Here is a 20,571-nt window from a genome sequence, read left to right as displayed (position 1 = left end):
TTCCTTTCCCACGTGAGACAGCGCCACAGCTCCAGGCTGGCTTCTCTCTGAAGCTGTTCTGCCTGAGGACACTGGGGACAAGGCGGTGGCTAACACTGGTGGAAACATCTCGGTTCTTGTTTGACTCCTCAGACCCAAAGGAGGCTGTTGATCACACCCGCCTTTCTGGTACTTTCCCCTTGCTTTGCTTCCAGGGCTCACAAGAAAAACTGGTAAAGGGCAATCTGAGAAGTTTAGATCAATGAAGCAACAGTTCTGGCGCGACAGCTGCGCATCCAGCCAGTTCTAGGTGCTGAGGACACAATGAGCAAAACAAAGTCCCTGGCCGCATGCGACTTGCTGTCTTGGGTGTTGCTCAAGTTAAGCCCGACACGTAGGTGCCCAGGTGATACCTGTGTGCAGAACAGAGGCTGATCGGGTCGGGGGCACAAGAGGGAGGCCGAGATGGAGATGAGGCCCAGGGGGCGTGGCTGGTGGAGCAGAGTGTGGCCCGGGTGGGCTGGGAGTGGGGCAGTGCCACAGATAAGGTAACAGGCAACATTTGTACAGGCTCGGGAGTGGCCAGGAAGATAGGGGCCACCTGGCTGCTGGGGTAGCCGTGGGAACAGGGAGGGATGGTGGCCCCGGGGCCCGCCCTGAAGAATTTGCAAAGAATCAGGGCCTTCCCACACCTTGGGGAGGCGCCACCCCCTCGTGCTGTGTGGACACCTGCCAGGGAAGGGGGTTCTCTGGCATGGATCTCTGCTCCTTCCGTGACCTGGGCCTGTGTGGGTTCCAGCACAAAAGTGGGTCTGCCTGTGTGCCGTGGTGTGCTGCGGACAGGGCCAGCCCACCTCTAGCTTCACTGCTCCAGTGCTCAATCTGCAAAGTCTAAATTTAGGCGAAGGAAGGAAGGAAAGAAGGAAGGAAGGAAGCCCCCTTGGTTTCCTCTGGAGAGGAGGGCGGTGCAGGAAAGGGCCTGGGCTGGCGCTTCTTACCCCAGCTGCCCTGGATGGGCACGTGGGCACACGGGCAGTCTGTCTGGCTAGGGTTCCCCCATCCCAGATGGCTGTTTGGAGGGGAGAGAGGATCCATACCCTGATAGTGGCAGCTGCTCTGGGACGCCTCCTTCCTGCGCAAGTCTGCAGGTCTGGGCTGAGCCAAGCAAGCGAGGAGTTCCCCCTTGGGCACTTGGCGGGAGGCTGGACCAATGGGGCCGGGAGACTGCTGGGAGGTTCCGGCCCCCTCCCCCATTCAAGACAGTGACGGCTGCCAGGGTGAGGGAGCGCCCGTCCAGGGCAGCTGGTGGCAGAGCCAAGAGCTACAGGAATCCTGCGTGGCCTGGCTGGGTGGGAGAGATGGAGACGCGGCGAGGAGGGTAAGAGACGACACAGGCCACGCTGGCTCCAGATCAGGAAGTTTTATTGCTGACATGCAGGAAGAGTCCCCATGTAGTACAAAAATATGACTTTATACAAACTTTTTTGTGACTTTTCCCGTTTTGCTTTTTTACAATAGGACTTCTCTCAGCGTGTGACCCCCAGTGAGGGCAGACCCAAACTCCTCTCATTTGCTTTGCCAGAAATTAACCAGACACGTGGGCTGACCTTGGAAGGGACCAGTCTGTCTGACAGGCTTTGCAGACCTGGAGGATATTGCTTTGAAAAGGAGAAAGACCACCAGGCAAGCAGGCCCGGAGGGTCCGGGCAGGCTGCCGGACAAGGGGCTCGGGTGAGGCCCTCACGGGAGGACAGTCACAGGGGCTGGGAGCCCTGGGCCGGACTGCATTTCTACTCCTTCAGGAGACTTCTTTTTGAAATAAATATAGAAAAGAGGGCATCCCGCCCCCCGCCCCCGCCCCTCCCCACCCCAGCACGAGACCCTGGCTCTCAGCAGCTGGACGGCTGAGGCAGGCTGAGCCGGTGCTCAGGGGAGTAAGTGCTGGGCTCAGGCGGGCTCCCACGGACCCACTGAGGCAGAGGCGCGAAGCGCCCACGTGCTGGGATGGGGGCATAGGGAGGAAGGGGCGTGGGCGGCCCTGCTACTGCTGGCAAGAGGTGGCCCCATTTTTTCCAGATGGGGAAACTGAGGCACAAGGAGGTTTGGGACCTTGCCCAAGCCACTCACAGTGAGTCAGCTTTTGGGGAGGGGGCAGCTCACACCCTGGGAAACAAGGTCACACAGGCCTCTGTCACCTCCCCACTGGGGAGAAGGCAGGCAGGAAGGGCCCGAGGGCCCAGGGCTGCCTGAAGGGGAACGCTCAGCTGCTCTGAGGGGTCTGGGGAGGGCAGGCCAGGGGAAGGTCTTTGCGTGGCACTGGGCAGGGCCAAGTCCAGTGTGGGAGAGCAGGAAGGAGGGCATTCTGGTGAGAACAGCGTTTCTGGCAAGACGGGCATCCACTTCAAAATCTCGGCTCAAAAAGGGCAGCAGGGCTGTTCTCAAGCCAGGCTGGGCCCCCCAGTCCCTACGATTCTCCCCACGAGCCCTGCAGCCCCCAGGAAGGACCCTGGCGCCCCTGGTGGTCTGCTGGGAGAGACACCACCTCTATTACGAGGCAGGGGCGGGAGAGGAGATGCCCCCACGGTTCTCTGAACACAGAGGAGTGAGGGGAGCGAGACGGCGTGCAAACAGGGCCGCCTGTTCACAGCTGGACCAGAGCACCCCTCACCAGCCCCCCACCAGGCACCCTTCCCATCCATGTCGGCATCACCTCAGTACCACGGTGAGGGGTGGAAGAGGAAACCAGGGCTGATGCGGGTGTACAGCACCTCAGAGAAGCTGAGATGGGAGAGAAAGAACCAAGTGTAGAAAGGCCTCCGCATCACCAGAAACAAGGAGGGACTGGTGGGCTGGAGGTGGAAGGGGACCGGCCAGAAGGGGCTTCTGAGCCTGGGGGCGAGGAGGGGGCCCATCGGGGGCTGTGGACTCCCTGCTGTCCAGCCAGGCTGGGGGCAGGGAGTGGCATGGGCCGAGCCACCTAGAGATGGGAGAGAAGTTGGTTTCAGTACAAAAATAAATACATTTGAATTCTGCTTAAGATGAGGTGACAGTTTTCCAAAACTTGGACCGAGGGGCCTGGGGTCAGAAGGGGAGGGAGGAAAACAGACTGCGAGGGGCCTGGGAGGGCGGTGGGGAGCGGGCATTCATGTTGGGAGCCAGCAGCGAGCTGCACTTTCAGCTTATGTGGACTGTGGGGGGCAGCTGCCCCCGGGGGTCAGTGGGTCGGTCGGGCCCCGGGCGGGCAGGCTCCCTCCTCCTCCCTCTCACTCAGTCCAGAGACAGCATGGTTAAAGAGACAGAGGTAGATTAAAACGTCATGATTAAAAGCAGATTAGTTATCTAGGCTTCTCAGATTAAAAAACCAACCAATCAAGCAATCATTCCAAAAGGTAGCTTCGTGGTACCTCTGCTGACCCCATGTGTGACCTGGGCTGTCCCTGCCCCGTCCCCGGTGCGGTCCAGGAGAGAGTTCAGCACTACGGGGCCCAGCCGGGCAGCCAGGCTGTCGGCTGGGGGCCGGGAAGAGGTGGTGGGTGGTGCCGGTGCCCCTGCCCGAGGCTGCTATTTCCGCAGGTAGCGCTGCGCCAGGATGGCTGCGTCCAAGGGGTTCACGGGCTGCGCGTCGTGGCCCAGCCGTCGCACGGGCGGCACGCTGCCCAGCTGCCGCCTGGGCCCCCAGCTGCGGGCCTCGTGCACGGAGCTCTTCTCCTCGGCCAGCAGCAGCTGCTGCCGCATGTAGTTCTCAAACTCGTACTGGGAGCACTCCTCTGTCACCTTCGCCTGCGCAGCAGAGAGAGACCCACAGAGCCCGGCAGAGAGAGAGAGCGAGCGAGAGAGGCGGAAATGCAAGAGGGAAGAGCGGGGCAGTGTCAGCTGGCCGCCTCAAGGGCCTCCCTCCCTAGGCACCACACCCTTGGGCCGGATCTAGTGGCCCAGAGTGTGGGTCCCGGGAGCCCTCCAGCCAACCTGGACCTCGCCTTGCTGGCCACCCTGGGCGTCACTCAGACCTGTGATCTCCCGTAACTCGCTGACCTTGGAAGAGGTCCCTCAGAAGGCTTAGTGTCCCACCCACCTCCGTGAAATGGGGCAGCAGTCTCCCCTCACAGAGGCTCTCGAGGGACCGGGGCAGGTATAGTGTTAAGAGAGCGGCCTGGGGCTGGGGTGCTAGCACCTGGGCAGCCCTGTTTCTCCGTCTTGTCCCAGGCTGAGCCCCCTGGGACAGCCCAGGCACAGTCACAAACTGAAGTGGGCGGTGCCTGTGCTCATCATCAGGGGGAGAGCAGGGCTGTGGACTCAGACTTGGGTTCAAGGCTCAGCCACTGCTTCCAAGCTGTGCGACTTGGGGACAATTACCTCTCTGAACCCGTTTCCTCTTTAGTGAAATGAGATAAGAACACAGGACACATAGGCCTGTAGTGTGGATTGAATGAGGCGTACTGGGGGGGCACTCACTACATGCTAGTGATGATTATTTTTAGCTGCTGAACAGCCGTGGGAGGGGGTGGGAGCTGGGGGGCAGGGCCTGGAACTCTCTCTTCGAGGGCCAAGAGGCTCTGCTGTAGTCCCAGGCTGGCTCCGTCCGGTCCTTCCTGCCCAGTGCTTGCTGTGGGACTCCAGGGTGGCCCAGAGAGGGAGGGTCCTTACAGTTGCCCTCCCCAGGCTCGGCCAAGCCCTGCCCTCCAGGACGCACCCTAAGATCACCCGCTAGCTGCTGCCTTGCGCCCTGGTCTCCGCCCTGACCCCGGGCCCAGCACTTTCTCCAGTGCAGGCAACAGGGGAGGAGAGAAAACTGGGAGAAAATGAATCATCTGAAAAACTAAAAGCAGGAAGGGCAAGAGAGAACGCTGTGAGTCAGATGGGCAGACCAGTGTGACCGTTTAAAGGGCCGGCATATGGCAGACCCAGGGCCTGGGCAGGAAGAGGAAACCGAGGGAGGGCCAGGCTGAGCTGCCGTGAGGCCTCCCCACCGTGGGGCCTCCTCCTCGACCGCCTCACAGCCCTTCTCTCAGGCCACGGAACTGCCAGCTGAGCCAGACCCAAGGCAGGCCCCAGGCAGCTCAGGCTGAGGACTTAGGCCTGTCTTTCCCAGCTCCAAGGGCTGGGGAGAGGCCAAGGAGGCCCTGGCTGGGAAAGGGGCCGAGGGGGCCCTGCAGCCCTGCCCTCCCCAACTCACCTCCTGGGAGCTGTCTGCGTTGCTCATTTGGTCATCGATGTCAGGAACCACCTGCAAAGGCCCGCTCAGAGAGGACAGGGACTGCCTGCAGGGGAGGCAGGTAAGTCAGGCTGGCTCCAGGTATATAGATACATATATATATATATATACACACACACACACACACACACACACACACACACATATTGGCCACGAGGCTTGTGGGATATTAGTTCCCTGACGAGGGCTTGAACCCAGGCCCTTGGCAGTGAAAGCGCAGCGTCCTAACCACTGGACTGCCTGGGAATTCCCTCACCCAATAAATGGGGGACAATTTCCACCTCGCAGGCTGTGGTGAGAACTCAGTGAGATAACACCCATCCCATAGTTGGCATGGACTGGCATGCAGGAGATGCTCAACGCTGAGTTCTGCCTGCACCCTCCCAACCCTGCCTATCAGGAGAATCTGGAGATCTGACTCTGACTGGAGGAGAAACGGGCCCAACCTCAGGCTACTTTTCTGGGGGGGCAGGACAGTTCCTACAGGTGGGCAGAACCCGGCCTTGCCCCTGCCCACTCACCAAGACGCAATGATGGCACTGAGGGCCTCCAGGACATCGGCAGCAGCCAGGCGCTGCTGGGGGTCGAGGACCAGCAGTTTCCGGATGAGACACACGGTGTTCTCAGAAACCCGTCCGTCCCTGATGCAGGAGAGAAAGAGGGAGAGGCTCAGGCGGGGTGGGCTGGTGCTGGGTCTTGGACCCAGGACTCTAAGCCTCACTGTGTTGTTTCCAGCCCTCAAGCCTGAAGGGCTGGACTCCAGGGAGGGAGGACTCACTCGGGGATGGTGTACTCGGCGGCCTTGATCTTGCGGAAGAGCTCCTGCGGGATGCTGTCGTAGAAGGGGAACTGGCCGTAGAGCATGGTGAAGAGCACCACGCCCAGGGCCCACATGTCGCTCGGCTTGCCCCGGTACGGCCGGCCTGCAGGGCACACGGACACACGCACACTCAGCCCAGGGCTGGTGGAGAACGGCCCTGGCACTCCCTCGGCTAACTGGCTTCGCGCCTGAAGTCCCACCCACAGGACCCCTCCGCCTTGGCACCCTCACTTCCAGTCAACCCCCGCCCCATGCGTCCTCCCAGAGCAAAGCTGCACGGGCCCAGTCCTTGAGCTTCCGCCATGCTCGTTCCTCCTCCGCTCCTCAGGCTGGTTCCCGCTCGTGCTCTGGAGACCCAGCTCCACAGGGGGATGCCCCGCCTTGGCGTGACCCCTGAGGGGAAGGGGTCACACCTGGCCTTGTGCAGCCCACCCTCCTGGGCACATTTCACGCCTCCTCCTCACAGCACCAGCCCTGCTCTACTGACTGCCAGCTCTCGGGCGCTGGTCCGGCCTCTGCGGCAGACGAGCTCTCCCAGGAGCTCTAACTCTCCCAGGAGCTTTCCCTGAGCTTTGACTTTTGAGGGAACAGTGAACTTCAAGCTTTCCTTTTGGTAATGACGATGCCAGCTACGGTTTATTGAGCCAGACACTGGGTTATGGCCTTATTTAATCCCACAGGGACCTAGTGAAGTAGGGGCTATTATCATCCCGATTTTATAGATCAGAAAATAGAGGCCCAGAGAGGTCAGTGCCTCTCCCGAGGTCACACAGGTATTAACAGACTATGAACTGTGAGGGCAAGGCCATGGCTGCCGTTTCACAGCTCCATGCCCGGTGCTGAGGCCTGAGCTTGGCACACAGTCAATGAAAGGCAGACCTGGGATCAAAACCCGCTTGAGCCCCCCCACGTCATCCTCTTAACAATGTAGGGAGGCAGGACTGTTTTCAGCTTTTAACCCACAAGGAGACTGAGGCTCAGAGAGGGGCGGTGAGGGCCAAAGTCACACAGCTGGGTATTAACAAGGCCAGTCGCAGAGCCCGGGTCTCTGGTCTCCCAGTCCAGGTCTCTTTCTGATGCAGGGGGTTCCTCTGTTTCATCCTTCAAGACTGGCATGAGTCTGGACGAGCCAGAGAGAGAGGCCGAGGGCAGCAGGTGGGAGCGACTGCACGTGGAGGCCACCCCAGCCTGGTACTGCTGAGGAGGCCTGACCAGAGGCAGCCCATCCACCCCCAGGCCTGCATACAGTCACAGACCGCACCTCTGACACAGCTCTGGCTCTGTCAACTACAGGGATGCTTTCGGGACTCTCAGGGAGGGTATCCAGGCTGGGCTGGGCTGGTGGGGGAGGGGTGCTCAGGGAGTTGGGATGCACCCCTGGCACCCAGATCCTTCTAGCGGAGGCCACAGGGACTCCACCCAAAATCCCCAGGCCTGGAGAGTGGCACCACTGCCCTCTGCAGAGGTAGCCCTGGGAGAGGCCTGATGCTCCAGCAGAACCCTCAGCTGGGAGAAGGCCTCCAAGGAGATCGCAAATGCTCGTGGCAAGTTAGAGCAGCCTGCTCCACAGGAAGACACGTGACAACTCGGGAAGAGGCTGCTTCTGCCCCTGTGAGGAGGGAGGCACACGTGTGAGTGCTGGGGTAATGGGCCCTGTAGACAACCCTGAAACCTTCGCATCGCAGGGATGGGAGCGGATGAGAGCCCTTGGTCCCTGGAGGGATCGGGACAGAGAGACGGACCCCAATGTGGCAGAGGACAAGCAAGAAAGGAAAGAAAGCCTACGGTGAGACAGAAGCGTGGGCTCGGGCCGGAGGCAGCCCTGGGATCGAGCCTCCTGCTTTTCTGGTTACTGTCAGCTGTGACTTTGAACAAGGGGTCTGATCTCTCTGAGCCTCAATTTTCCCATCTGTAAAAATTTTCCCTCACAGGGCAGCTCTGTGGTTTTATACAGATGATGCCTGTCACACGCTCAGTACAGCACCCAGCACTAACAGCTCATCAGAAGGTGAGAGCTGCATAATTGACTTATTTGTGCATTACCTGTCTCAGCCCCACTAGAAAGTCAGCTCACCATCCATGGAGGCAGGATGTTTGTCTGACTGTTCACTGCTGTATCCAAAGTGTCTAGAACAGAGCCCCGTACGTGGCAGGCCCTCGGCAAATACCAGCAGAATGAATGAAGGAATGAACAAACGAAGGGAGTGATATCTTTGAAATGCAAGTCTCATCACGGTAGCCTCAGTGAAGACCTTTTCAGCGGCGTCCTCTCGCGCTTGAATTAAAGGATGGCGTTTCTCGACAGGGCCTCCATTAGGCCTTGCGCGGCTGGACCCCCACCCACCTCTCTGGCCTCCCCTGAACTCTCTGAGCGGCAGCCTCAGGGGCCTTCTGTGGTTCCTCAGCGTGTGGCGCCACCGTCGCCCAGTCACACCCCTCGTGGGCTCCTATCTATTCTCACCACCTCAGCTCGGACGCCGCTTCCCTGGGGAGGGGCTTCAAGCGCCCATTCTTCATGCTCACAAAAATCACGTTTCTTTCCTTCCGAGCACTAATCTCAGAGAGTAACGAGTGTAATGATTACCATCTTCTTCCTCCACGGGACCCCACATTTTGTACCTGGAGGGACAGTACTGGTTTGGGCCACCACTGAAGCCCCAGCACCTAGCCCGGGGCACACCCATAGATAGTTTGTTGTCTGAATGAACGGCTGCAGAGCCCGGCTGTGTGAGGCCCCAGGGCCTGCTGCCTGGAGGCCTGCACATACCGCTGAGCACGTCTGGACTGATGTAGGCGGGGCTCCCCCTCTGGTCCTTCAGCAGGTCCCCCTCGCTCACGAGATGCTTCCCGAGGCAGAAGTTGGTAATGGTTATCCGATGAGTTCTGGGGGCGGGGGGCAGAGAGTGAACAAACCTCGGTGTGTGTACCCATGGGCGCCCCAGCTGTCCCCACCTCTCTTCCAAGGAGCAGAGGAATCACACCCACGTCCTTTTCTTCTCCATTGGCCCTCCCGGCCTCCCCACAGCCACGTGGGGAGTGCCACTGGGGGTGCTGACACAGGCCAGTCACCCTTAGTTGCCACCTGCTGAGCTGTCCCCGCAGGGATCTGAGTCACTCTGACCAGGGGGCCCCAGGGTGCTCCCCTGACCCTGCGCCCTGGCTGAGTCTTGGGGCTACAGCTTAGGGCTTGGAAGAACTGCAGAGATTTCCTCAATCTCCACACACATAGTATCTACCAGTAGACTGGAAGGACCTGGAGACCAAGTCTGGTTCCCTCATTTACACAGGAGGAAGAGGAAGCCCAGCAGAGTCTTGGAGGCCTTCCTTGAGTGCCTCCCTTCAGTCCCCCAGTGCTGATGCCTTTGGTCATCACTTTTATTACTATCGCAGCAGCACCAACAGTACTAAAAACTAATGCTGGGTCTTCCCTGGTGGCGCAGTGGTTAAGAATCCACCTGCCAATGCAGGGGACACGGGTTCGAGCCCTGGTCTGGGAAGATCCCACATGCCGTGCGGCAACTAAGCCCGTGCACCACAACTACTGAGCCTGAACTCTAGAGCCCGCGAACCACAACTATGGAGCCTGCGCCCAACTACTGAGCCTGCGCTCTAGAGCCCGCGAGCCACCACTACTGAAGCCCGCGTGCTTAGAGCCCATGCTCCGCACCAAGAGAAGCCACTGCAGTGAGAAGCCCGTGCACCACAGTGAAGAGTAGTCCCCACTCGCCGCAACTAGAGAAAGCCTACGTGCAGCAACGAAGACCCAATGAAGCCGAAAAAATAAATAAAATAAAAATAAATTAAAAAAAAAAAAGGAAAAGGAAAGAAAGTTTAAAAACACCCCGAGGGGCTTCCCTGGTGGCGCAGTGGTTGAGAGTCCGCCTGCCGATGCAGGGGACACGGGTTCGTGCCACGGTCCGGGAAGATCCCACATGCCACGGAGTGGCTGGGCCTGCGCATCCGGAGCCTGTGCTCCGCAACGAGAGAGGCCACGGTAGTGAGAGGCCCGCGTACCGCAAAAAAAAAAAAACAAAACCCGAAAAACCTAATGCTTAGTAAGTGCAGACCCTGGCTTCAGTGCCCGACGGGGACTGTTTTCATTCACCCCTCACAACGGCCTACAAGGGAGACTTTCTCATGGCCCACTTCACAGATGATGCAATTAGGACACAGAGAAGTGGACAGACTTGCCCAGGGTCACGCAGCTAGTGAGGAGTGGAGCAGGATCCCACCCAGGTCTGTCTGACCTTGGACTCCGCACTCTGAGTGACACCAGTGGGGTGCCCACTGGGTCCCGGGACAATGCCCAGCACCTGGCTTTCCCTTCCGTTCCACCCAAGCTGACTCCCCCCTTGTCTTGTACAGCAGACTCTGCACTGGCTAGAAAACCACAGACCCCCCATCTGAGAGAGCCGTGGTGAGAGCAGCTTTGGGCTCCAGTCCTTTCTAGGAGGCTCACAATGAGAACAAAAACCGGCCCAGAGAGGACGCCGTATGCCACCCCTGGGGACGTGGGGTGAGGGTGCAGAGCCTCCTCGGCCTGTGCTGGGGGGCACAGGGAGGAAGGGCCCCTCTGCCGTGTCAGCCGGCTGGCTGGGCGGAGAAGCCTGGGAGGACGGCAGGAAGGGAAGCGCCACGAGGGGCCTCGGACGGCCTCTCCGTAGAAGGGCCTCCAGGGGGAGAAGAGGTTGCTCAGAGGCACAGGTGTGTGCGGCTGCGCTCACGAGGCGCCGAGAGCCCTTCAGCTTTCTTGGGGAATTCTGCGGGCAAGGGCTTGGTGCAAAACAAAGGCCAGTCTGTCCCCGGCGTTCCAAATGGAAACGCTGGCCCTTGCCTTCCGTACAGGCCTGCCCTGGCAGATGCCACGGAAACCTGCCTGGTGGCCCCCAGGGCAGTTAGAGTCTGAGAGGGCAGGCGAAGGGTCTCGGGCAAGGATCACGTCAAGAAGTGGGCTGCTCCCACTCAGAACCGCCCATGTCGCTGAATACGGCCTGCTCAGGCCTCCTGTCCACGAGGGCCCCACAGAGCAGACGCACTGCATTTTCTCGCCTGGTCAGAGCTGGCCACGGCAGCTGGAGGCCTGAGACGCTGGGAGGAGGACCGCTCAGGGGAGAGTCTGGTGGGCTTGGGAGTCAGATCCCCGGGTTCTAGTCCTGGCTCTGTCACTTCCTGGCTGTGTGTGTGATCTTGGTCATGTTATTTAATCTCTGTTAAACCTCAATTTCCTCATCTGTAAAACGGAAAACATTAGCACCTAACTCCCAGGGCTGTGTTAGGATTTAACAAGATAAGAAGATAATCCCAGGGAAAGCACTGAATCCAGGGCTTGGCAAGCAGTGACTGATTACTACGGGCCAGCTCGGATTATATCTCCTCCTCAGACGGTGGGCACAGCTGGTGGGGGTTACCAGTGGACACCCCAGGGAAGACAGCGTGCTGAGGTCGCGGGTGAGAGGAGCCACCCTGTGACGACAGGCCCTGGAGCACACGTGCCCGCGCGCTGGCCTTCCACTCCACTCTGCCAGCAGGACCTGCCAGCCCTCTGCCCGTGGGGCTCGAGTAAAGCTCGGCCGAGACTCTGCAGGGTGGGCGGCAGGACCGGGTTGGAGCCTCTCCCACAGGAAACCGCACGGTCAGCTGCCAGCCCTCCCGAAGCCTGGCGATGCTCCCTGCCCACCACCATTGCCCCAGTCGGCGCGGTGCACAGATCCCCGGGAGTCCAGACCCCCCAAGCTGGTCCTGGCAGGAGGGGCAAGGGCAGCAGGGGTGCAAGGAGAGAGCTCCGCGTCAGGAGGGCCCGCTCAGTGAGTCACTCTTCAGCTATGGCCCTCTGGGCTACCACAGTGTGTCTGCTTTTCTAGGAACTGGGCATGCAACGTGCCCAGGCGGAAAGAAAGGAGGACGGAGAAAGAACCCACAGCCAACCTCAAAAGGGGATTTCAGATGGCAACCCTTGCTCTTTATCCACAGCAGGGGGACTTGCTGTAGCAGCTGCCTTGCAAACCCTTCTCCCTGTTTCCCTCCCTGGGAGCGCTCTGTCCTGCTGGGAGCCTCCAGCTCATCTGCTGCCTCTCCAGCTGGACTCAGGGCCTGGCCTGATGGGCAGGAAGGGGCTGGAGCTCCTCCAGGTCCACCCTTGACTTCGCAAGGATGAAAGCGAGGCCCCAAGAGGGGAGGGGTGCGTGCGTGGACACATGGGAGCAGGCACTGGGTGGCCAGCGTGGGTCCCTGCAGCACACCCGGCGCCTTCCTAGCACCCGTGACTCAAGTGAGAGGCGGCCAGAACCTCTGTCTGCCCGAGACAGACAGGGGATGATATGGTTAAAGGATGTGCAGCCAAGACCCAGGGTCTGAATGAGGTGTGGGTGCTCTGCGATCCCAGGGAAACACACCCATGCGTGCACACGCACGCACACAGACACAGACACACACACGCACGGACACTCACGGAAGAGCTGCTATAGCTACACTGGCGTTACTCAAGAGACGTGTCATCCTCGGACTACATTCCCAGAATCTAGGGGGGCCTGGGGAAGTGGGAGCCAGAAGCTAAGCCGCCACAGAGACAAGGAGGCCTGGGGTGCTGGCCTGGGTAGCAGCGCAGGAGCCCCTGATGGTGCATGCCCACAAGCACCCTCGGGATGCTCGCTCAGGGCCAGTGAACGGCTGCATGGAAGCCCGGAGACCATGGGCTCTGCAGCCAGACGGACTTTGTGAACCGTGAGCCTGCAGCCCAGAGTGGGATGGTGACTGGCCCAACATCCCACGGAAGGCCAGGACCTGAGTCTCCCGACATGAAGACAATACGCTCTCAGGGCCAGGATGGTCTGCACTTTCCGACACCTCCTCTCCTTGTGCAGTTCAGAGCTGGGGCCAAGGTGCCTCGGGACCTGGCCACTGGCATCCTCGTCGGCCACTCACCACACAGCAGGCCTCATCTCCCGAGGGAGCGAGCATACAGGCCCTGCAGGCCCGGCTGGCTAGCACAGGGTGCGCTTATGAGGGGCAGTCTCTGCAGGAAGGCATAATCATCTCTGCTTTCACAGATGAGGACACGGAAGCTCAGAGGAGTGCTTGGTACCACGGCAGCTTCTCAACACATGAATGGCTTAATCAACAGGTGAATAATCAGAGGAACGAGTGCTCACGGTCTCAAGGGTAATTAAGAGGCAGTGCTATGCTGTGAGCCAGGTCTGAGCCCCAGGGCCCACTCTTCCCTGGCTTTCTTAACTCTCTCTCGGCTGGTCAAGGGTTCAAGCAGCCCTGGAACTCCTGTTTCTTTCCCTCCTCCCCATGCAGCACGACAGGACCAGGTTTTAACCACTTCACTTTTCTCAAGCAGGCAAATCTTTTTTTTTTGCGGTACGTGGGCCTCTCACCACTGCAGCCCCTCCCGCCGCAGAGCACAGGCTCCGGACGCGCAGGCCCAGCGGCCACGGCTCACGGGCCCAGCGGCTCCGCGGCACGTGGGATCCTCCTGGACCGGGGCACGAACCCACGCCCCCCGCATCGGTAGGTGAACTCCCAACCACTGCGCCACCAGGGAAGCCCCAAGCAGGCAAATCTTTACTCATCCTTCACGAACTGACTGAGATGGCCAGAGTCTCTGCCCCCTCCGTCCTCTGCACATTGGCCCTCATACAGTGATAGCTGCCCTCCAGTCGCCCCCAGGTGGCAAGCTCTGGGAGACTGTCTGCAGCATCTTCCCAGTGGCATCTTGGGCTGGCACTGCAGGGTCGGGTGCCCCATGCCCCTCCCCAGAGCTCCTTCTCAGGGATGGTGGGCCCAGGCCCCTCCAGGGCGGCAACCGCGTTATGGAACAAATCCCCACCACACCACTCCTGCCACGAGGCGTGTGCTGCCTGCCATTTGCAAGCCCTCCGACCCACTTTCACACCGGGAGGTGAGAGAGGTGAGGGTGAGAGGCCCAGGGACAGCGGGTGGGAGGTGTGCCCTCCCCGGCCCTGCATTGCTAGGATCTTGGTGACACACAGGGTGGGCTCTCCTCCCATCGGTCCTGGGACCCTGCATGGTTGGTGTCCCTCTACCACTGCCCCAGATCACTCAGAAGGGGCCCAGACCCTCTGCCTGAGTGGGGTGACAGCCTGAGGCAGGAGCCTCATGTGATCTCCCTCTGCCACTGGCTCACCGAGGATGCTGGGGTGAGCCGCCCAGATCCCCTCCAATATCGAGGTGCTCTCTCCCTGCTGCTGGGAATGTTGGCTTCTGACCACTCACAGCTGTGTCCTTTTCCAGGAAGTCCTCTCAGCCAAAGGAAGCTGCCTTGCCCAAAGCTATGCCCCCGGGAGCAGCCTGCATTCAGTGGCTGGTCACAGTCGGGATACAGGGCCACACGGACTTGATTTGGGGCATCTGAAGGGCCACCTGGCTTTCCAGGCTGAGGCCCCGTCGTGACTGCCCAGAGTTTAGCTTCTCCCTCAGCCCAATCCTGCCCCCTTCTCCCTGAGAGCGCGCCTCAGTAAACTTCCTGCACGCACATCTCAGAGTCCATTTCCTGGGAACCTGACCCACAACAAAGCCTGTTTTGCTCATCTGCCTTTCTGTCACCTATTGGTCTATTTTTTTTTTTTTTTTTTTGCTGTACGCGGGCCTCTCACTGTTGTGGCCTCTCCCGTTGCGGAGCACAGGCTCCAGACGCGCAGGCTCAGCGGCCATGGCTCACGGGCCCAGCCGCCCCGCGGCATGTGGGATCTTCCCGGACCGGGGCACGAACCCGTGTCCCCTGCATCGGCAGGCGGACTCTCAACCACTGCACCACCAGGGAAGCCCCATTGGTCTATTTTTTTACAGTCATTTACTGTGCACCCACTGGGTATGACAAATGAATGAACCAGGGGGACTGCTGAAGTCCTTCCCAGAGCTCCCTTTCTGTGGCCTTTAAGGCACCCCTTCTTAGCAATCACCATATTAAGAGAGAAGCAAGCACCCCGTCCCCTGGCCCCATGAGTCAGAATCCCCATGGGGACGCTGCAGGGCTCTGGGCAGCTGCAGCACGTAGCCTGTCCCAACCCCGAGGTTACATCATGAAAGAAGAAAAGCGAAGCTTACCTCTTATTGAGCACCATGTTCCCAAGCTTCAGGTCTCTGTGCACAATGTTTTTCTGGAAAACAACAGGCACATGGTCTGCACTGTGAAGATGAGAGCCAGGGTCGGCCCAGCCTGTAAGAGGTGGGCTCTCCAGGTGTTGGGGAAGACATGTCTCTAGGGCTTGGGCCTTGACTTGCAAGCCACAGACAGATCCGGACCACTTAGGGCCTCGTTAACCACGCGGACGAACTGGGTAACGTGCGAGCCCAGGCAGTCTCTGCCCCACACAGGGTGTTTACCCCAGCTCTTTCTCCCCTTAGGGCAGCAGCCAATGGAGAAAACCACTCCTCTCTCTGCCTCTACCAAACATCCCACCAAAAAACCAAGAACCAAAAAAGCAACCAAAAAATCCCAAGCACCTGCCTAGATCTGGGGTCAGAGATGAATTCTCATGGTTCTGATGACCAAGTACTGCAGGCTCGGCCCACAGAAGCTGTGTGTCTGGAGGAGGCCCAGGCTCTCCTAACCTGTGCCTCGGGGTTCCCGACACCCCCAGCGCTAGGAAGAGCTCAGAGACAGGCTGTGGCTGCACCCAGTGGGTAGCTCCCACTTAGCCTCTCGACTGCTGGGGCATTTCTGCGCGGGGCTCTGCTGGGCTGCCCGCACCTCCCCAGGGCCGTGGGCTGAGTTCTGCAGCACCGTGTCCTCAGGTGTGCGTGTCATCCGGCCACTTTCCTTCTGGATGTTCCCAGCTGCAAAGCACACCTGGGTGAGGGTGGGACAGAGCTGCTTCCGCTGAGCAGCAGCAAGAAGGGCGGCTTTCCATGGAGAGAAGGTGGGAGCCGCAGGGGCGGAGCCTCACCTGGTGCAGGGCCTCCACCACGCGCACCACGTCGTAGAAGATGACCACGGTCTCCCGCTCGCTGAGCCTCTTCTCCTTGATGACGTAGTGCTGCAGGTTGATCAGGTCAGCGGTCTTGTCGCTGAAGTCGTGTGCGCAGAGGCAGTCGAGGACGAGGCAGATGCGCTTCTTCATTTTCTTAACCATTCGGCTGGATTCTGCGTCCTCAACGATTTCACAGGTGCGGTCCTGGGAGGAAGGGGGCAGACCAGGGCTTGGCTGGGGGCCCGCCAGGGCCAGGGCCAGGGGCTTGGGGCTCTCTTCTGGAGCCTGGAACAAGACTGCATGTGTGAGAGCGGCGGAGGCCTGAGATCTGGGGAGCATGGCCCATGGGCCGCTCAGCACTGCCCTGCTTCCCCCGTGCCAGGCCCAGCCAGTGGCTCAGGTTGAAGCAGCTCAGGTTCAGACTTCATGCTCTGATCCTACTGCAAAGCGTGTGGATCAGGGCTGGGCACTGAAAGCAAAGGGCCCCCTGAGCTCAGTGTGCAGACAGCACGCTCAGGGCTCTGGGGCCTCCTCCCCTCCTGGCACTCCCAGGGATTCTGGCAATGACCGATGTAAACTTCCTTCCAGTGTCCAAGATGGGGGAAGCTAAGTGTTGTGCGCGTCCAAGACAACTGCTGCGTCCCGTGCACGCAGGACTTCTGGGCAGCTGTGTAACGGTGGTTAAGAGCACGGCTCTGGCCCCTGACGGCTGAGTTCAGGCCCTGGCTCCACCTTGTCCTAGCTGCGGGACCTGGGGCGGCTCACCTAAGCCCTCCAACCCGGGTTCCTTGTGTGTGAAAGGGAGCCAGCAACCCCTACCTCACCGGTTGCTGAGAGAAAAGACAACCATGCCAATGCTTAGTAAGCACCTGGACTCGGTATCGGTAAGCCAGGGCTCGGTAAGCGGGCACCACTACCAACCCCAAGGTTGGCAGTTCCGGACCCATTTTCCTTGCTGAAAAGGTATTTCGAGTAAGAGAAAACACAGGTGCAACATGAGGACTTTGATCCTCCCAGCTTGAGGGGGCCCTTGGTGCCAGCTCCAGCAGACTGGGGGACTCCTGGGGACTGAACGCCACGTTTCTCCTCAAGAGCAGGGTCAGACCTCTCATCCTCTCTTCCCCAGAGGCCCAGCACAGTGTCTGGCACACAGAGGACTCTAGAAACACCTCTAATCGCTCCGGTTCTCTTATCCAAAATGATATACACCAGGGCCAAGCTCTGGAAGCTACCAGAGATGAAATACTAAGAAATCATAATCACCCCAGATTTGATTTCATGTTTAAGGGACACTCTAAATTTCAGAGGTGCCTCTCATTGCACATCTAAGAATAAAGACCTCGGTGGGATCTGTGTGTGGGGCTGGGAGGCATTTTCCCCTTATTTTCCCTCAAGAAACCAAGCTGACAAGGAGTTCTTATTGCCTGATATAACAACGGTGATGAGCACGTGTGTCCCGGGACAGCTCGGTGCTTTATACCCTCTCATTCATCTTCCCACCACCATACACGGTAGGCACGGTTATCATTGCTCTCATTTTGCACATGAGGAATCTGAGGCTTAGGAATTGACTTGTTCGAGGTCACACCACCTGAATCCAGGACTGCCCGCTCCAAAACCTGTGTGCCCTCCCTGACACCAGGCTGCCCTCTAGCGTACCAGGTCCATCCAAGCATGAGTGGGCCTGGCCAGCGCATCTGGCTGAGGGCGGTGCAGAAGCTCCACGGGGGCCTCAGCAGGAACCCTCCCCCACCCTCCAGCATTCTGAACCTGGTTCTTCATTTCTGGAGACGCAATTTCAGTTCTGTCCCGGGCATGGCTCTTTTCAGAGTACCAGTCGCCAATCAGCACCTTTCCTAACGGACCTGGAACATCTGAGTATGGGGTTCAGGGACCCTTGCCAGAGAAGCTGAAATGCCTGGGCAGGCAGAAGGACTGGTACCAAAGGCAACTGTGGAGATCCACAGTGCCCCGGCGCCCATCCTTCCTCATTGCCCTCCCTTCCACCCTGGCCTGGCTGATTCCTGACAACACAGCTAGAAAGAGCCCGTGTCTTTAAATAACTTCATACTTTCCTCTTTTCTTGGAAAAGCGGCTCTTCAGAGAAAGCCTGCAAGCTGCAAACCGGGTGCATTCCCGCTAGGCTGCCACCATCAGAGCAGGAGCTCGCTGGCCCAGCCAGACCTCCAGGCCACCCGCCAGGAAGTCCCGCTGCTCCGCATGCAGGAAGACTGGGGGGTCCTGTGATGTGGCCCCAGCAGTGCCAGCCGGGGTGGGGACGGGAGAGGTGCCACTCACCTGGAAGAGCCCGTGGTGGTGAACCACCCCATCCTGCGTGTGGAGGAGGGAGAGCAGGGAGTACTCGGTGTGCAACAGCATCTTGCCTTGCCTCTCCTCTTGGCTTTCTATTCCTTGGTCGCCCCTCTCCTCAAGTGTAAGGATCTTTAGGAAGGCACACACACAAAAACAAAACCCCACAACCCTTACTTTTCCAAGCAGACTGACTAGAACAGGAGGAGCAGGGTTTCACATCCTCCCACGCAACCCTGGCACACGCACACCCACACGTGCGTGGACGAAGTGAAACGGTCTTTCCCAATGTGACAGCAAAATGACATAAGCACAGACAGAGCTCCCCGGGAAGAAGTGCACTGCTCTTGTTCACAAGTGGTGCAGAAGAAGGTGGGAGGAGGGAGAAGCCGGGCTGGTAGAATGTCCCGGGGGTCCCCAGCCCCTCACGCCTGGTGCCTCACTTACCTTCAGCTGATAGAAGTCATCCGTGCCATCTTTCCTCGCCAAACACTGCACGATGCTTGGCACTGGTGAGTTGCCCAGACGGGGACCTATGGCACAGACAGCCGCTGGCTTACTTCTCAGTAGCCTTGTCTACCATGGCACCGTGGGGCGCCGTGCCACCACGTGGGCTTTTGGCTGGATCTTCTCTCCTGGAGGGCACCGAACTCAGGGTCTCCCCTCCAAAACTGGAGCAGTGTGTGTGCATCTGCCTGAGTACACCTGGCTTGTCCAGGCACACTTCTCAAGAGGGGCTCTCAACACGGGGCGCATGCTGGAATCTCCGAGGAGTATGTGTTAAAGCAGAGATCCCAGCTGCACCCTGGGCCCTCCGAATCAGCAACTCCAGGGTGAGGAGCCAGGAAACTGTCCCTTTAACAGGTTCCCCTGGCGGTCTGATACAGCCACGTACCAGCTTTGGGGAACTTCTGTACTCTTAGAGATGCACGCGGCTTGATGTCCTGTGACAGCACCCAGAGCTTTCAGAGCATAAATCAGGTAATGTCACGGTGTCAATGCACTGCTAAAAACCCTTAACAGCACTCCACTGCTTTTCATGTGCAATCAAAATTCCTCTTTTTGGCCTCCAAGGTCTTGCATGATTTGGTTCCTGTCCAACTTTCAACTGATCACGTTTCCTCACCCCTCCTCACCATACTCCAGCTATGCTGGACTCTTCATTCCTGAGATGTTAAGCCCTTCCCTGCTTCTGGGCCTTTGCACCCGCTGTTCCTTCTGTCTGGAATGCTTTTCCCCTGCTTTTCACATGGCTGCTCCTTCTTATCCTTGGCTATCAGAGCAACTGTCACTTCCTCATACAGAACCTTCCTTGTCTACACTCTCTCTAGACCCTTCTTCCTCTCACACCATCTTGTTTACTTCCTTCAAGGCCCTTACCCCTCCCCCCCACCCCCATGATGATCTCGTATGTTGTTTACTCTCGGTTTCTTTTTCTAACTAGAATGTTAAGTTCTGTGAGGGCAGGAACTTGTCTTTTTTTTTTTTTTTAACTTAATGGTCTTTATTTTTAGCTTTAGAGTGTGTTTCTCTGTGTCTCCAACCAACTGTCCTGCCCAATGCCCAATTCTTTTTTTTGGCCGCACCCTCCAGCATGCAGGGTTTTAGTAGTTCCTCAACCAGGGATCAAACCCGCGCCCCCTGAAGTGGAAGCGTGGAGCCCCAACCACTGGACCGCCACGAAACTCCCCAGGAACTTGTCTGTCTTAATCACTGCTGCGTCCCTGACAAATAGCACAGGCCCAGCAGGTAGCAGGCTCCATGAACTGTTTGCTGAGTGACTGGAACTGGAACTATCCTGTACTCGTAAGTCCAAGATGCTGTCCCAAAGCAAAAGTCACACCCAGTCTCTGGCTGCTAGGAGAGCTGGGGTCCTCAGAGCCCAAATCACCTGCAACCCTACACATGCAGTCTAGACTTGCTGGGCTTCGAACTTCATGCAGAAAGGCCCTGCTGCTCCTCCAGACCACTGGGAACACCCAGTTCTACAGGATTTCGGGGCCAAATCTGTAAGAAGTTTGCAGCTGTACCAAGCACTTTGTGAACTTAGCTGTGCCCTCCAAGAATGGTCCAAGAAGTGCCCTGGACGATGTACCCTGGGTTCTACGGCAGCTTGTCTGCTTCCTGTGGGTGATGTCCTGGGGCCACACATAGGATTCTCTGGGGGAAGAGGCAGTCTATCTCTCAGCTGACATTAATCTAAGGCTGGCGCGGCTACAACAGAAACAACTCTTGGTGCAGAGCGACCTTCCCCTCTCATCAACAGACTCCATTTAAAGTGGCCGAGGGTTGGTCAGGCTCCCACGCTGGGGTGT

The 20,571-nt window shown here is 58.8% G+C and overlaps 1 protein-coding gene across 7 annotated transcripts in view; it reads right to left on the bottom strand.

Annotated features, from left to right (window-relative positions):
* Nucleotides 1–1,384: 1,384 nt before the first annotated feature.
* The window catches only part of STK40 (serine/threonine kinase 40), a 38,364-nt gene continuing 19,177 nt past the window's right edge, over nt 1,385–20,571 (bottom strand). For 6 of the 7 annotated variants that reach the window (XM_033837965.2, XM_033837964.2, XM_033837963.2 and 3 more), the window contains 9 exons: nt 18,704–18,789; nt 18,245–18,388; nt 15,923–16,150; nt 15,081–15,133; nt 8,779–8,894; nt 5,970–6,114; nt 5,713–5,832; nt 5,153–5,237; nt 1,385–3,759 (listed from right to left, as the gene is read on the bottom strand). In XM_033837965.2, coding sequence (XP_033693856.1) covers nt 3,541–3,759; nt 5,153–5,237; nt 5,713–5,832; nt 5,970–6,114; nt 8,779–8,894; nt 15,081–15,133; nt 15,923–16,150; nt 18,245–18,388; nt 18,704–18,789 — 1,196 coding nt within the window. In that variant the 3' untranslated portion in view covers nt 1,385–3,540. The remainder of the gene's footprint in view (nt 3,760–5,152; nt 5,238–5,712; nt 5,833–5,969; nt 6,115–8,778; nt 8,895–15,080; nt 15,134–15,922; nt 16,151–18,244; nt 18,389–18,703; nt 18,790–20,571) is intronic. The other variant, XR_012325978.1, reaches the window with a different exon arrangement.

This window comes from Tursiops truncatus, chromosome 1, assembly GCF_011762595.2.
Source record: "Tursiops truncatus isolate mTurTru1 chromosome 1, mTurTru1.mat.Y, whole genome shotgun sequence".
Taxonomy (NCBI): domain Eukaryota; kingdom Metazoa; phylum Chordata; class Mammalia; order Artiodactyla; family Delphinidae; genus Tursiops; species Tursiops truncatus.
This window is presented reverse-complemented; position numbering and strand designations above follow the sequence as displayed.